General features: G+C 35.5%; 1 protein-coding gene across 1 annotated transcript in view; it reads left to right on the forward strand.

Moving 5' to 3' along the window:
• The window catches only part of LOC121424250, a 95197-nt gene that overhangs the window by 16386 nt on the left and 61488 nt on the right, over positions 1–17323 (forward strand). The window contains 12 exon segments of the mRNA XM_041619869.1: positions 338–466; positions 1832–1957; positions 2904–3043; positions 3517–3552; positions 3554–3671; positions 5450–5674; positions 6716–7224; positions 8026–8164; positions 11813–12049; positions 13508–13708; positions 15414–15643; positions 16001–16196. Coding sequence (XP_041475803.1) covers positions 338–466; positions 1832–1957; positions 2904–3043; positions 3517–3552; positions 3554–3671; positions 5450–5674; positions 6716–7224; positions 8026–8164; positions 11813–12049; positions 13508–13708; positions 15414–15643; positions 16001–16196 — 2286 coding nt within the window.

Here is a 17323-nt window from a genome sequence, read left to right on the forward strand (position 1 = left end):
AGCTACGAGCTTTTAGCCGCGCCTTTTCGTAGTAAGTACTACTTGATTTATATTTCAAAAGATGAAACCTATTGCTTAATTACACCTCCTGCATGGACTGAAATCATTCCTCTACTCTGTACAAGGAATCTATACTTAAAATTGATTATTGATATTTACCCTTTATTAACAATTTTATGAATGATTGAAGTTTTGAAAATAATTAGAATTTACTAATCAACAGCATGGTGCACTTGTCATAACAAAATTAGAATCAATATATTAAAATCATGAGCCTGGTTTATAGAGGAATAATACATTGAGTTCTCATCCTTTTGTCTTTGTGTGTTCTCTACAGATTTGAGGGTCTCCTTATCAAATTATGGTTGTGATGAAATCTCTCTGCTCTGCGTGGAAATTATTTCTGAACAACCCTCGTTGATATTGACTGGATCACCTAAAGGTTGTATTCAGATCACATGTAGAGGTAAGATGTATTATTTAATTTTTTTTGGGGGGGGTATATTTTCAACATATTTTTTCCCTAATTTCAGGAGGAAAAATAGCTGTAAAACATATATTTTTTTCTATTTTTATCGTATTTCTTTGATAATTTTTACATATTTTCAAGCTATTTTGTTTGGAGAAAAAATAGCATAAAAATATATTTTTGTTATATTTTTGTCTATTTTTTTACTATTTTATTTTGACTAGGGTATGCAGGTTGGGTCCTTACAGGCAGAAATTAAGTCATTTTTAGGAACAAGATCCTTTGCAAATTGCAACCCTTTTTTTTGTGCTTGTGAAAAAACAAACAAATATGAAATGGATTAATAATTATGGTCTCTACATTGTATCTTGCTCTTTAGCTCTGACTTTCTCATTTCAATTATTAGCCAGGAAATAATTTTAGATTTTCCAATCTTTATTGCAATACAGTATCAAACTATCTGGTCTTACAGATACTGTGACATATACACATTTAAAATGATGATTTATCAGAATAATAGGTCCCTCATAGGTTGTGTGATATGGTAACCTGTCTGCATCTACAGGTGGAGAAACCAAAAAAGTTTACATTTGTACACTACACTACTACTAAAAATTGAACACTTCGAGAATGAATCAACAATGGTATGCCAGGCTTCGTGATCTGGCAAATATGTTCTAAGACTCCTCCAAAAAGATTGATTTCAGCTATCTAGGGGAGACCGGGGTTAGTTGGAACATGGGGTAAGTTGAAACATTGCTATTTTCATTAACGCCTGTAAAATAAATTTATGCAATACTGCCCTCAATTTATTGCAATAATAATTCAACACTGTTGTATTTTCAATAGCAATAAATTGAGGGCAGTATTGCATAAATTTATTTTACAGGCTTTAAAGAAAATTACATTGTTTAACTTACCCCATGTTCCAACTAGCCCCGGTCTCCCCTACAGTACAATTAGACATTCTATTGATCATTCACTGATGACTACTAGTATCCTCAAAGATACACTATAAGCAGTCCCAGTAGAAACCATGTTAAATAGTCTAATACTACATTCCAAAAACGGATGAGAAAGTTGTTTTCTTTTTAGGATGAAGCTGATATACTTCATCCATAGCATGCCATCACCTCATAAAGCTGAGGATAAACAGAGTTGAAGTGATAAATGTGATTGCTGCAGTATTATGTATACATTCTGAAGCTAAACTTCTGAAACTTTGAAATATATCCTCACAGAACATATTAAAAAATCTGACCATGTATTAACTGATCTGGAAAAGCAGTAGGCTTTATTGGAAATGCAATGTTCATAGATTTTATGCAAATCCTGTGATGTTTTCTTGTATTTTTCCTGTAGGAGTGGTAATAACGTATGTGGATCCAGTAGAACTTCAAACATCAACATTGAAGCAAGGAGTACCAAACAACGATGTCAGTTTAACGGTTAGCTTTGAGTCAGACCCAAATTATGCTTCCGTTTCAGGTAACTTGAATGTCTTATTCTTCAAATTGGGAACGTGAAGGTTTATCTTTTGCAGTTTTTATGTAAGATTTGATAAATAATTGATATTGAATGCCTGTAAAAGTTTGTAAATTTGCCTGGATAGTGTTTTCGTTGCACTGCTAATGGAGGGCTGTAGAATTTTTTTTTCTCTAAAAAATTCTGAAGCATCAAGCAAAATATACTGATTCAGTGTATATCAGCACATTGTATATTATAAATCACTTTTGACAAATGTTTGTGTGTTAAATGTAGTATTTAGGGTTGTGCATCTTTGGGCTACAGCCCAAACATGGTCGGTAACCCTGACAGAAATGGGATGAGGTATATGTAAGCTCTTATCTTTAATTCTTAAAGATTACTCTTATTTATCATAATAGATGAACAAGTGGAAAAATTATTTTCCAATTGACTGTTTGCTTGATGATAAGCAATGCATGTACATGTATTTTTAGAAAATTATTATTCAAGTTTTACTTTAAATGTTTGTAAGTCCCTTTACTATTTCAAAAATCCAAACGATGATATTATTGTTCAAGTAAAGTTGGAATCCTATATACTATTTCTTGTAAGTTTAGTATAAAAAAAAAGTCACTTTCATCATGTATTTTCCTTTGCTTATTTGTAGAGGTCTTTAGAAGTCATGAAATGCCACATCTTTGAGAAATGTTGGTAGTCTTACCAAGATTTTTAATGAATAATTCTTTAACAAACCTGGCAGTGTAGAGGTGAAAGAAATTGATAAAATAAAACTTGATCATTGAATTAATTATACATGAAGTTGTACTTCTACATAAAACCATGTAACATTTGCTTGCATATTTTAAAGGTAGATTCATTGGTTAAAGCCTCAGTGTTTCATTTGAGTGGTATTCACTCAGATTGGTGTTTTGTATTCTGTGAGTGGTTTTTATTCTTATTGTTAAAGGGGAATATCTGTGGGACCCCTACGTGTTTGGGAATGGTAACCAGTTTGGCACTACGACTCCCAGGGTTGTTGGAATGACCACATTGACTGCTGTATCTAACTATGGTATAAACAGCATGGCAACATCTGTATGGCCAGAGGTATGTTCGTTAATATTGTTTATCTTGACCATTGAAGGGAGCTTTCCTGGAATTTTGATTAATTATCTTCAGTCTTCAAATTGGCAACTGTCTTATTTAAAAGAATGATATATTATAACTTGCAATGATATTATAATTCACTTATTTATTTTATTAGTTTATTTTCACTTATTGAAAATGAATTATGATTGTAATTGTAATTGGACAGGGCCTATCCATAGATGGGCATGGATATAGTGATCATGTATTGTTAAGGATGTTGCCAATCTGAAGAATTAAATGATTGATTACGACTAAATGCTTAAATTTGAGAATGGTACATTATGTAGGTTTGGAAATGGACTCGGGAGTTAAAGTTGATTTTCCTCTTTCTGCTTATGCATGATATGAAGTACTGCGCATTCTGATTGGTCCTTGATCAGTGTTAAGAATAGTGTGAATAATTTACCAATGATATATTTGATATTTTACAGTTAGGAGTCATGATTGATCTCACCGAATATGGGTGTCCCCGAGGCTCGTTTTATCTGTGTGAATCCTCGAAGGAACAGCTCCAGCACAGTGCAGTTTTCATTGAGTTTTATTCCAACGTCTGCCCAGTATGGATGTGCAGAGGTTGAATGCGCTGGTAAGATTATTGGGGTTTGAAGGGAATCAAATGGGGGAAAAAGAGAGATTTCAAGAAAATATTACAGAAGGCAAAGAGGAATAAGGTTCCTTGCGTCATCTTCCCAAACGTGAATGTTCTCTGATGATACTTTGACAGGTGTACAAAAATCGCAGCGATGTGTGTGCTTGGTAACTACCTGTAGCCAGCCAAGAACCAACGACTCTTTATATCCAAGTATCCAACTAGCATGTGCCGCTGATTGCCCAGCTAGCATGACCAAAAATTCACTTCATCTGCACACTCGTATATCGAGGTGTCACAAAAAAACTTATTTTTATTGAAGGACCTTATTCATGCATCAGATTTTGAGTAATCTAAAGTTCTTAAAATCACTATGTTTTGTATTCACAAATGACTTGATACTTCATCTTTCCTTCTGTAATGTCTTCAAAGGCTTTGTAATATGTGCTTGAAAGTAATTAAATATGGCTCATGCAAGATGTCTCTTAGACCCGTGCTTGAACTAGCCCTGGGTGCATGACACGTGATCAGTTTGAAATTCTACTTTGTATGTCATCATCTCACATGATTGGTGATTTTAAGGAGTTATTTTTTTTCTTCTTTGTGAAATAGAAAAATTACTCTGAACTTTCTTACCTGAAAGGAGTGGTGTGCTTGGTTATATTAATCTACACATCAGCAATGAAGTACTCAAATCGAATGCTACTCATGTACATGTAGCTATAGTATAGATCTACACATTTTCCCAAGGAAATATCAAAATATAAATACATTCACAGTGAAAGATGAAATCAGTGGTAGACTTTACCTTATAATGTAATATTTTTGTTACATTCTTACTGTACATCTTTGCAACCCTTGATACTCATATTCATGATATGTCTAGTCATGTGAACAAGATGTGTTGTGCTTCTAATATTTTATACAAGTTTGGAAAGAGTAGGCATTATCTTGATCAGGACACTACAACAAGACTTTTTCCTGCATTTGTAATTAGCCATATTGATAATTGTAATGGCCTATTGTATGGTTTGTCTGACACACTGATCAGTAGACTGCAGTGAATTCAGAATTCTGCTGTCAGGGTTGTCACTAAAACATGCTCTCGAGAATCAGTTTCTCCTATACTTACATTGGTAACCAGTGAAATATAGATTGATTTTCAAACTTCTTGTAATTGCTTTTAAATGTCAGCATAAAGTGACCCCTTCTTATTTACAACAGCTTCTAAATTAGTAACACCCCATTAGACAACAATATTCAGTCCCTCAACTATGGGATAAACTAATACCTCGGTCACATTTGTTCTACAGTGGCTGTACCAGCTGAATATAGGTAGTTTGAATGAAAAATAAATAAAAGGGCTGTTTTCGACTCGCCGTACGGCCGCCGTAGAGCAAATGTGAGCGTGGTATAAAGAATGTTCTTTTCTTGATCTTTTTAAGTCTATGTTACATTTTCCAAAGATGAATTTAAATTTCTTTATGATGCGTTATCAAGTTCCAAATTGTCAAAATTTAGTCTCAAATATTTAAAATGATGTTTTTGTATAGCTTATGTTTAATTATGTATTTAGGTTCAATATAATTGTTTTTCCTTTTCTTTCTCTCTTTCTCTTTCTCTTTCCCATACTACCTTTTAGAGCACTAAGAGACTAAACTGTAATATGTGCTATACAAAAATTGAGTATTACTATTATGTGATTGACAACATTTTCAAGAACATAACTCTATTGAATTGATATTGCCTATACTATTTTCATGTTTAATGTGAAGGGGTGGAGTTCATTGGTGGAACCTTGTCTACGAATTCCAAGTTTGCAGAGTTCCGGAGCATGCATGAGATATCCTTCAGTGGTAGCTTTGAATCCGATTCTACCAAGGGGGGTGTCCAAGGGCTCAAGCTGTGGAGGGTGAAAGGTTACGCCTCTAACACTAATGATACCGGTAGCAGCACCACCTCCACTCCCATCTCAGAAGCTTATGCTACTGCTTTAGCAGGTAGGAATTGGAATGGCATGTCACTTAAGAATATCTCCTGTGTTGTATGTTTGGTTTGAATTTCACAATATCTTATCTATGCATCAGATGGCACAGGTGATTTTGATCATATGTTCTTGGTGACATTGTACAACATTACTTCTATGCAATCAATGATGTTTTGCTTGCGAAATTCTTTAGTTTGCTTGACTGTTATCTGGACTTGACACGCTGTCGAGGCGTCCTTGTACAACAGGTTGACGTAAACTGCCAGGGCTTATTACAATCAAAGGCCATTAACTAGAAGGAATACAAGGATTTTGAGTATTTTTTTATTTATTGGTAGGTGAAAGTTAAAGCTAGATGGTCTTCAAAATATGAAGGTAATGATTTTATTTGGTATTATCTCAAAGTATCAAAAACTGAGTTGCATCCTTCTGTTGGTCAAGCATCTACATGTATTATGTATGATATTTTCAGGCCTTTTTTTCTGAAGGTATCATGCTTTTATTACTGGATCCTTTCTTAATACATGTACCTGCACCCCATTAATCATACTTTATGCATAAATGGAATATGTATAAACCTGGATCCAAACCACATAACCACCTTTCTAAATTTAGGCCTTGAACATGAAGAAAACCACAAAGAACATTCCACAAAAGAAAAATAAAACATCTGTTTACAGTGAAAAGAAATCATGTTGATAGTCCTGAAAAAACCCAAAAATGTTTGTATTTAAAGACTCCTTCTAAACGAAGCAATTTCATTTTGATAATCAGCATCAATATAATAATGTCGCATTAAAAATACATTTTAATTCTATTAAAATGTCTTAATTGTTTTCAGTGTGTATGTGATTCCATTACTATGGGTAAATACCACAATATCACAGAAGTTGGTAGAAATTTGTTTGAATAAACTAGTTCATGAGATATGACAGACATACAAGTTTTTACCTAGCATTAAGTAGTAAACAGGGATTCAACATCCAAAACATATATTGGTAACAGAATTGCATTGACCATGTTAACCCCCCCCTAATGTATTTGTACTCAACAGGTAATGTCATCGATCAGGACCTATCTCCTGGAGCCTCCCTGAGTGTTGGAACAACCACTGTCATATTAGATCTATCCACAGTCAGCTGTAGCTCTCTCGTCTACTTCTGCATCTTGGCTGAAAGGAACCCCGACTCTGAGAGAAACGATCGATCACCTCTTAATTTTGATGTCAACTCGTACATCGTTTGTGAGCCGATAGATTGTGTGGGGCTTGAGATCGACACACTGACACTTACCCACAACTCGGATCAAAGTGACCCTCTGCGGGAGTTGGTTACGGGCAACCAGGACTTCTACTTCGACCTGACCATCGATCCTCTCTCGACCAGCGGCGGTGTGTCGCGTGACAATCTTTGGGACAATCTTTGGACATTTGATGTCTACTTAAGTGACATGCAAGACTGTTCCAGTACGTTTGCCAATCTTCCCACCATTACTGTTAATCCCTCAATGGAACAAATCAACCAAGACGTGGATGGACAATTGGTCACAATTGAAGGGATCCAGGTAAGTGTCTTGTTTGTAAGGTTTGTAGCTTACAGCTTCATGAAAGGTATACTCCCTCCCTCTCATGATAATCAATACACGAATAAATATAGGAAGGAAGGAACGAATTGATAAAATTGATAAACAAATAAATGAATAAGATATGAAAAAATTAATGCAAAAAAATTGATAAAAAAAAATTGGAAATAAATACAATAATAAATGAATAGATAAATGAATGAATGAAATAATACATGTACTATAAAAACTTCTTATTTTTTCTTGAAATTCTAAATTCATTAGATTAATGTCTATGTATACACAATATATTGTGTTTATGTATTTTCTTTCGAAATCATTTTTTCTCCTATTAGTATCTCAATTTTTATTAATGCTATATGTATAGATTTCTTGGTGACACTCGTGTGCCTTACAGAAAATTCATTCAACACTATTTAAATGGTCTAGGGCTGCTTATATTCATATTCACAACCTTGGAGCATGGTTTAAAACTTCTGTTAAAATCATGTCTGCATTCAAGCTACAGTGTAGTTTGCTTGGTTACATACATAAAAAGTCTTTCAGAAAGAACAAAGAATGTGCCTTTTAAAATGATTTGCAGGATGAGCATTAAAACAAAGAAGAGTCAACTTTTATGAACAAAAATAGCTGAAACCTGTTTTGATTTTTATTACTCTAATTTAAAAAAAATCATGTAATGCACGATACATGGTATCTGTACTCTATTTATCATTCAGGCACTATTATTGTTATGTTGCTTCTTATGAACAAATCATATTGATTTTGTCTATTTCTTCTCAGGTGACGGTTGATCTGTCAAGGTTTCCATGTTCAAGCGCTCCGTACATGTGCTTGAATTTAACCCTCACAGACCGTGCTTCATCTATGTTTCAAGCTATCACGGGCGAAACTACTGCTAGTTTACGTTATAATTGTAAAGGTAAGCCTTTAGGAAAATTTGTTTGGCCATATTCTGAACTTTGGTTCAACTTAAGGCTGTTCAAAAGTTATTGGTGAGTGCATCATGATATCTGCTCATATTTTATGCTTTGCATATTGACATCAAAAGGAATGAACAGGTGATTAATTAGCTGTAGCGGTCAGGAGATATTTGCATGCTTAGGGGAGATCGGGGTTAGTTGGAACACGGGGTAAGTTGAAACATCGTAATTTTCTTTAACGTCTATCAATAAATTTCTGCAATACTGCCCTCAATTTATTGTCATTATCAACAGCCATCCACCACATTACAGACAACACATGTGCAACAAGCCTGGTGAAGTTAGAAAGGAATTTTTGTTTTTTGACCTTCTGAGTAATTTTTTTCTCTTTTAGAATAATTTGATTATCTCAGAGAAGTTTACAGATCAAGTTGGCCAGTTTGGGAGTATAATAGACACTTATACCAAGCTACAAAATGAGATTATTAATGTGCCACGGTGAAGTTCCTTTTTTGTGCTGTAAGTTTATAAATGTTAAATGGGCCTCCGGGGTGAGTTGGAACAAAGTTGAAGGGGCTAGTTGGAACATGTTCCAACTTACCCCAAACACAATTATGAATAAAAATATCGGATATGAGAAAAAAATATATAAAGTATTTCACACTCTTCTCAATATGTACTGTATACCATGCTTGTTTTGTTTATCAGTTAGGTCTGAGTGTGCATTTAAGGCCTATTCTAGACCCCAAATGCAATATTTACCCTTATCAAACCGAGGGGGTCAATTTGAGCTCCCCCCCTCAAGAAATTTTGTCACTACGCCGTCGCACAAATTTTTTTTACTACACTGCTCGCCGACTTTTTACTTTCAAGTCTCACGCATCATTTGAGACCAAATTTGCGATGCCTGTGTGCGCAGTATTGAAATTACGTAACATTTTGTACGTGCATGTTTCGGACCCAAAATTGCTCAAAAACGCGATTCCATGTACATGTACAAGGTCAATGCAAATTGTGTTTTTCAACCAAAAATCATAAATGTATGATTTTTTTACTTTTGTTGGTTTAAATACAGTAGATTTATTTTATATGCTATTTATAATCGCAAAAAGAGTCCTGACAAAGTTAATTGGAAAATCAAACTTAAGGTTTGAAAAAACAAAAATAAAAATAAAAACACAAAAAATACATGAATTATATTTTTTGCAATTATTGGTGGATATTTGTTATAAATGTGAAAATTGATACTCTTACCAAAAATTAGCATTCTAGTAGATTAATAAATAGAATTAAAGGCAATAAACATACAAAACAAATTTAGGGCAAATTTCATATGCTTATTTGCATAATTAATGAAAAAAATATAAACAATTTTGTCTTATGAATTTGATGCACAAGTACATGAAACTGCGGATATTACACTGCATGTAAAATCAAACGCACCCAAATATGCGGAATTCTCCTACACAGTCTGCTTGCATGAGTGTCTGTATAATAGAAAACATAAAGTTCAACGAATCTACATGTTGATATTTTGAACTTGAATAAAATAAAGCAAATAGGCTAAAACCAGGTAATATTACAGTTTTAAGTAGTTTTAGTATAATTTTTAATTGACAATGCAGTGTTCCAACTTACCCCGTACCATGTTCCAACTTACCCCGTATATGGGGTAAGTTGGAACGTTTGCGATGATGTTGTTCAAGGTGGATTTTTCAGTAACCATAATAGAATTAAAATTTTATGCGGTACATTTGAAGTCCTTAGATATATGCTTCAAGTTGATATATTGATTGTTTCACGAATAAAATCCATTTGGATTTTACAGCCAATTTTGTCAAAAATGTTCCAACTAACCCCAGTCTCCCCTACTGTAGAACTGGGGCCCAATGAAGAAAGAGTTGCAATCATTTGCAACTCTAAATATCATTCGCAACTTGATTTTCAACCAATCAACAGCGTGCATTTGGAACTCGCGATTGATTTTTGGCTTGCATTTGAACGAAACTCTTTCTGCAACGGCCCCTGTCTTACAATTAATCCATTCAATCGTAACTCCATTGAAATCTGTCAGTGTCATAATTTTTCTACAGGAACTTTGCAAAATGTTCTATGTAAGCAAAGGAAATCACACCAAATTGTCAAGAAATCAATGAATTTATGGCTATACATTCATATCTAGATTTTTTTTAACAAACATGCATTATACATGTTGACTTTGCTGGCTTTCCATAGTTGCGATTGATCTGATCAATTGCAACTTTTTGTAAGACAGGCCCTGAAGTACTCTTCTGTCATGCCAATTAGCCAATCCCTGAACCCTCCTTTTTAAAAGCCTCCATAACTTCAGAATACTTCACTCTGCAGTGCTGCAAATTATGATAAATATGACCTTGAAAGACTGGTCAATGGTCAATCGCGGGGTCAAACGTGTTTAGGGTATGTTTTGTTCAAAATCTTTTTTAAAGATTAGCCATATCTGTATAGGGTATGTTTTTTTCCCTGGGGCTTCTTCCTCCTCGTTTCTGAAAAGTGTTTGTGCCCGAGACAAACCCTTTTTAGGGATCATAATTCTGGCGACAACTTGTTTAATAATAATAATAGCGGTATTTATAAAGCACCTTTTGCCTGAAGATACAAAGTGCTGCTATTATTACCCTGGCTCGAGCTACCATCACCGGCGCTCAGTGCATGCAAGGAATTAATCCTGCCGGGTACCCATTCACCTCACCTGAGTCCAGTGCAGCACATTGCGGATAAATTTCTTTTGCTGAAAGAAAACACGCCATGGTTAGGATTTGAACCCACGACCCTCTGTTTGAAAGGCCAGAGTCAGATCCACCTGACCACGACGCGCCCGTTTAGGGGCCAAAATGTGTAAATGAAGCTCGCGAAAAAAACTTGTTTAGGGGGTTATTTTGCCCGGGTATTTTTTACACAGAGAAAAACTTGTTAAGGGGGTGTTTGGAAATAATTTGGCACTGGGGACCATGGTCCCACAAAAGTTTCATGATCAAGAAAAATGGGGTAATAAAAGAAAGAAAATAAAGATAGGAGGGGAAATATATGATATTCTGAAGAGTATGTCAAATTCTATCACCAAACTGCATAAAAGAGGTCAACATGTGCTTGTTCGCTCGCAGCTTCTTAGGAATTTGCCCCATAACAACATGTCTGGCTCCCTCAATTTTTTGGGCTAATGACACCACTGCACAATTTGTCTCAAAAAGGAAAAGTAGAATTAACTTGGATGGGTGGGGGGATAAGTTAGTGAATCTCATTATTTATTTACAATCATTTTCATGTATGAAACTTGATGAAATTGGAACAATTAGATTTATTTGACAGAGTGATATAGTTTTCATTTTGGAAGAGACTGAAGAATGGGCTGTGTTTGAAAAAAACAGTATAGTTCAGGATTTGATAGAATCTTAAAAGAAGCCAGCCCTTTGGCACTTTATGAGTGGGAAAAATGCAATGATTGTTCACTTCTATAAAAGAAGATTCAAAATTTGAAACTGCCAGCTAGCAAAAGGAATTTAATCACATCCTCCAGTCATCCCATGGAGGACAAGGGATTTTATTTTCCAACGTGACAAAAGTAACAATTTTTTTCTCTAAGATTACTGTATCTTTGAACTCCACAGGAATCAATCTTGTTGCTGACAGTGTCATACTGAATAATATGCCAGTGGTCACAGAGCGTGCTCAAGGTGTTATGTTCGATGTTGATCTAAACGTGATTGCCAAAAGCGATGGAGGTGGTGCCATTGATACCATTACAGGGCCTCTTTGGACTGCTTCATTTTTCTTTAGTCCTAACCAAAATGGCATTCCGATGGAACTACAAAGCAATGCTGCTAGTGGACCCTGGGATAGCATAGGTAATCTTCCTTTCTTTCTAAACCTCTGCAGATATTGTAATGGTATTTTTAAAGACTCCTGATGTATTAGGGCTGTGAACAGCATTGTTTTTTTAAATTTGAGTGTCTTAAACATTATGTTGTATGCTTTCAGTATAAACCAAGTTTACTTGCTGTTTTTTGTTAATGGTTGAATAGATAATATTGAAAATGAAATTGTAGCATATTTCGTGGGGCTTTTGTTTGTTACAATTAATTCCCACCTATTCCCCCATATAGTAAAGTTATTGTACAGTGCGTATCAAAAAAAGTTTACACTTTGAAAAAGCCGTGGGAATTAAAAAATATACAACATGTGGGTAATTTTTTTCACATACAATCTTGGATTTGGGTCTCATCTATCCAATGAAAGTAAAAGTTTTGACAGAATGTTACACTTGAGTGAGCACTTTCCGTTTTTGCAAAGCTCGCAGAAATCTGTTTGCGCAGAAATGCTTGTTTTCACACTGTGTCAAGGGGAAAGAGCGAAAACAAACTTATCCTGCACAGCATTTCTCAATCATTTCCCTTGTAAGTTTAGTCAACTGAAATAAAATGGATACATTCAAGCATCTTGTAACAATTTTGCCACCCAAATTGAAATTTCAACACTTAGTAAGCACAACCTTCACCCTTTATGTGCCAGCTGGATCTCAGGACATAACTGAATCTGAAAAAAAAGTTTATATCAGACATCTCCAGCATTTTTTCACTATGTTTTTATCATTTAAAGTGGGTTTTACATTTTATATTTCATTTAATGCTTGTTTCTCCACACTTCTTCCAAGCTTGACAATGATTAACAAAATGAACATCAAGCCTAAGCCATTTCATGTAAATCACAGCTCAGTGTACAGCAAATATCATCACGATGGCCTCGTTGTGTGGGTGAGTGGGGTGGGGGCACAGTGCACTCTTTGAAGTGTTTTGGGCAAGGAAACAAGTTAAAAAGGTTGGAATTATCTTAAAATCAATTTTACTAGCTAAATTCCATGTGTTCTTCATGATTATGGTCTACTTTTATTCGCATAACTATTTCAAAGGTCTGTGCAAATTATTTTTCACTAATTTTTCAAAAGTAAGTGGTGCTCACTCAAGCGGAAATATTTTTTGACAGTTATATCGTAATTTGCTTAAATGGATCTCGTCCCAATGATATAATGTGGAAAAATCTTCAGAATATGACAAATGGATGATTTTACAGGATTTTTTCGAAGTGTAAACTTTTTTTTGATACGCACTGTATAAATATTAACTGCTCATATTCTAGCTCAAAATAAGATGAAGTGATCTCTGTTACAAGTGTTGACCAAATTGTTATTAGATTAAATGATTTTAAATGATAATGATAAGATCATGAGGAATGAGTTTCCGTGGTTATTTTACCAAGTAGGATTATTAGACTGAGTGGCAATTCATTCATTAATTACAATTTTACAGGTGTGCCATCTGCCCCGGTGGGCTCTTCGGCTGATACTCCTACAACATTGATCAGTATCCCTGCCACTATCAACCTTGATTCAACCTGTGCTAACATGCAATGGTTGTGTGTACAGCTCGACAAGCATCCATCTGCTTTGTTTACCTTTGAAGTGAGCAGCAATGATAGAACAGCTTGCCTTCAGATAACGGAATGCCATGGTAAGTCACAGTTTTACTTCCGGCTTGGTCCCCAAGGGTTAGGATATCCTAATTTACCTCATGGTGGCAGCAATGGCCCTTGGCCTCCCCTATTCAACCTAGTTCATCCCCCGTCCTCCATTTTGTGGGGTTGTTGAGGATGAGTGGATAAGTCCCCATACATTGGGTGATTTCAAGTTCAGTGTTGACCCTTTGGTGTTGGTGTTAGGTAATTTTTTACATTATTATAGCACCAAACATAAAATGAAGATGGTCCCGAAAAGTCACTCACTAGTTGTTGAGATGTCAATAATGTGATCTGGATCAGTTTTACAAACTCTGAATAAGTTTTGGAGCTAGGGGAAGCAATCCAAATTTCAAAACCAACACCAAGGCCAACACCGGACTTGAAATCACCCATTGAACAACAAAACTAAACCACCTTACACCAGCTCTCACAGCTGCCTAGCATCCTCTACCCATACATATCCTGTTAAACCAGAAAACTCCTTCATTGAATTCACATCATGACATGGCCTTTCCATCATCCCTATAATTCCTTTTTTGTACCCCCACACACAGAACTGTTACCCATCAAGTCATTGATATCAGATATCCAACCACTGTGAAATTGTCTACACATTCATCCAAATTATGAGAGTACATATTTTTTTTTGTCCGTTTGTATTCTGTTATCTATTGAACATCTGTATTCTTACATAGTATCTACATTGTAGTAGTAATATTCATATATTCAATATACTCAATGGGTGATTTCAAGTCCGGTGTTGGTGTTGGCGTTGGAATTTGGATTGCTTCCCCTAGCTCCAAAACTTATTCAGAGTTTGTAAAACTGATCCAGATCACATTATTGACATCTCAACAACTAGTGAGTGACTTTTCCGGACCATCTTCAATCTATGTTTGGTGTTATAATCGTGTAAAAATTGACCTAACACCAACACCAAAAGGTCAACAATGAAGTTGAAATCACCCGATGCCATCTGGCAGTAGAATAAGACCTACATGTATCTAATTGAAATAGGTTAAACCCTAAAATGATCTCTATACTTTTTTTGTGTTAGTCTCTTTTAACACCTTATAGCTCATTAGAAGTCATGAGATGGTAATCTCCAAAGTAAAGACAGGTTTAATTCCTACATGAAACAAGAAATTCAGTCTATATCTTCATGAAATGCTCAAGACATTCCTTATCCTACATTCACAAAAAGGGTAATGTATCTATAGGCTTCCCACAGTCATGGTAAATCATGGAAAATCAGGGACTTTAGGAAATTTGTGAAAAGTCATAGAAAAGTTGTGGTATTGCATTTCCCTCTTGGCTATCACAGCTTTCTGATTTGTCGTGTCTTGCAACTCTCATACTCTGCGAATTGTAATTAGTGTTCATGATTTTCATTTTTCCCAGTTTTGTGACATCCCAAATTCTACATACATGTAACTCTCGGGACGTCAGGTGAAGCCATGGAAAGCAGCAATTTAGACATGGAAAAGTCATGGAAAAGTCATGGAATTCTGTTTTCAAATTTATGTGGGAACCCTGATCAGAATTGATTTAAAATCATTGTATAATAACAATATCTGTCTTCTCATTTCTTAATGAAAACAATTATTTGCACAATTCAGTATGAGATTAATTCATATTTGGTGAAGATGTAAATCTTGTTTCTTTGGCCAACAATTTCATTCTTCCATTTGTTTCCAGGTGTGGAAATCGAAGAAACAAACGTGGCTATAGCAGATCCGTCATCGATCACTGTAATTGAAAACACACCAACTACCCTCAATCCTGAACTAGTCATTGATGGGCAGGCTGCAGCTACGAGCGCCTCCATCAGTGGAACAAACCTGTGGAGCCTAGAGATATTCACAAGTTCTGATGGGATATCAAAGGATGGAGGGGTCAACTTCTTGGAAACATTAACATCAAACCAGGTGGGGTAATTTTGCCTTGAGCTTGGAATGCTCCCCAGAAAGTAGAGAATCCTTTTTTATTCTTCAAAACTTTGTAAATATGAAAATAAGTGATGGGGTTAGTTTAATGTATCCATTAACCACAAGGCAGGTGTGTAAGTCATAAATACTGGTTGAATGAAAGAAATGCTTTTCTTCTTGATCATGCTCTCTTTGACCTTTTCATATGACTGTGCCTAAATCCTCAGTAACATAATTCCTTGCAGACAGATAATCATTATCTCACTGGAACAATGATCATTACCATTTGAATGTATGATTGCGATACAATCAATCTTTATATAAAACAAATATATTTGTTTTGCTTCCAATTTTCAGGAAGAAACTGAAATCGCCACAGGGGCCAGCTTTAACTTTACAGATGATGATCTGATTGATATAACTTTTAACATGTCAAACCAACCCTGTGCCCTAAACAACTACCTCTGTATAGAAATCCTGATGGGGATGACCCCTGACCCTACATTCACCTTGGAAGGTAACACCACAGCCTGTGTCAATCTCAACTGTAAAGGTAAGTATCAAGGGTTCACTCAAACAGAAGCTTGTGTTTTGGATTTTCATATCTGTGTATCTATCAGGCTTGGTTATTTGTGTCTAGGGCTGACCTTTAAAGGCATACATGTATGGATGAGTAGCCTTGAAAGCGCCATCTCAAGTCCTCACCTACTCACAGCTGGCCAGGTTCATTTCCAATAATGCAACATTATAGCAGTTTAGTTCTGTAAAATATAGGTCCACTTGGATATTAGCACCCGCTAATGTACTTTTCAATACATTCATATCAAAATAATTATGTTACCAAGTAGCAAAACAGGTACTTTTCTTCTCAAAAACATGTTAGTTTTTCCATACATATGCCAATATATCGTTTGTATTACAATTAGTTATCTCAAAGGTTATATTCGCTAGCTATTTTTAACACACAATCAATGGGAAACCACTCACCGTGTCATTCAGCTCGATCCCCCTTTAATGAAATAGTACAAAAGATGTTAAGGAGCCATGTAGCATTTGAACAAGTGCTGTGGCCAGGTTTTGAACCCTGGATTTCATGTCTCTAGTCCAGCCCATCAGACCAAGGCAACCCACTCTGGATACAGCATGATAAAGCATATCAACAGGACAGAGCTGATTGGTGTCTACAAAGCTCATTATACAATCTGTACATTATTCCAATATTAGAACATTCATTGCCATTCAGATCAATTTCATGATTTGATTGCATTTGGTCAGGTAGCATGTCAAGCTATAAATCAGTAGCTTTGTTCTTTTCTTGAGTAGTTAGGTGTTGACTAATGCTAGCCATCTGTACCCATGTATGTGTGTATTGATATGACACATTTCTTATACGCCCGTCCTAGATGGGATGTTTTACATGTATGGTATCACTCTCAGTGTCCGCCTGTCCGCCTGAGTAGTTAGGTGTTGACTAATGGTAGCCATCTGTACCCATGTATGTGTGTATTGATATGACACATTTTTTATACGCCCGTCCTAGATGGGATGTTTTACATGTATGGTATCACTCTCAGTGTCCGCCTGTCCATCTGTTATTTTTTCCTTGTAAACACGATGCTTCAGTTTTCGTAACCTAGGCTCATATGATTTGGTGTGTATGATACAAGCATGGATCCTTGG

The sequence above is a fragment of the Lytechinus variegatus genome, chromosome 1 (assembly GCF_018143015.1).
Source record: "Lytechinus variegatus isolate NC3 chromosome 1, Lvar_3.0, whole genome shotgun sequence".
Classification (NCBI taxonomy): Eukaryota; Metazoa; Echinodermata; class Echinoidea; order Temnopleuroida; family Toxopneustidae; genus Lytechinus; species Lytechinus variegatus.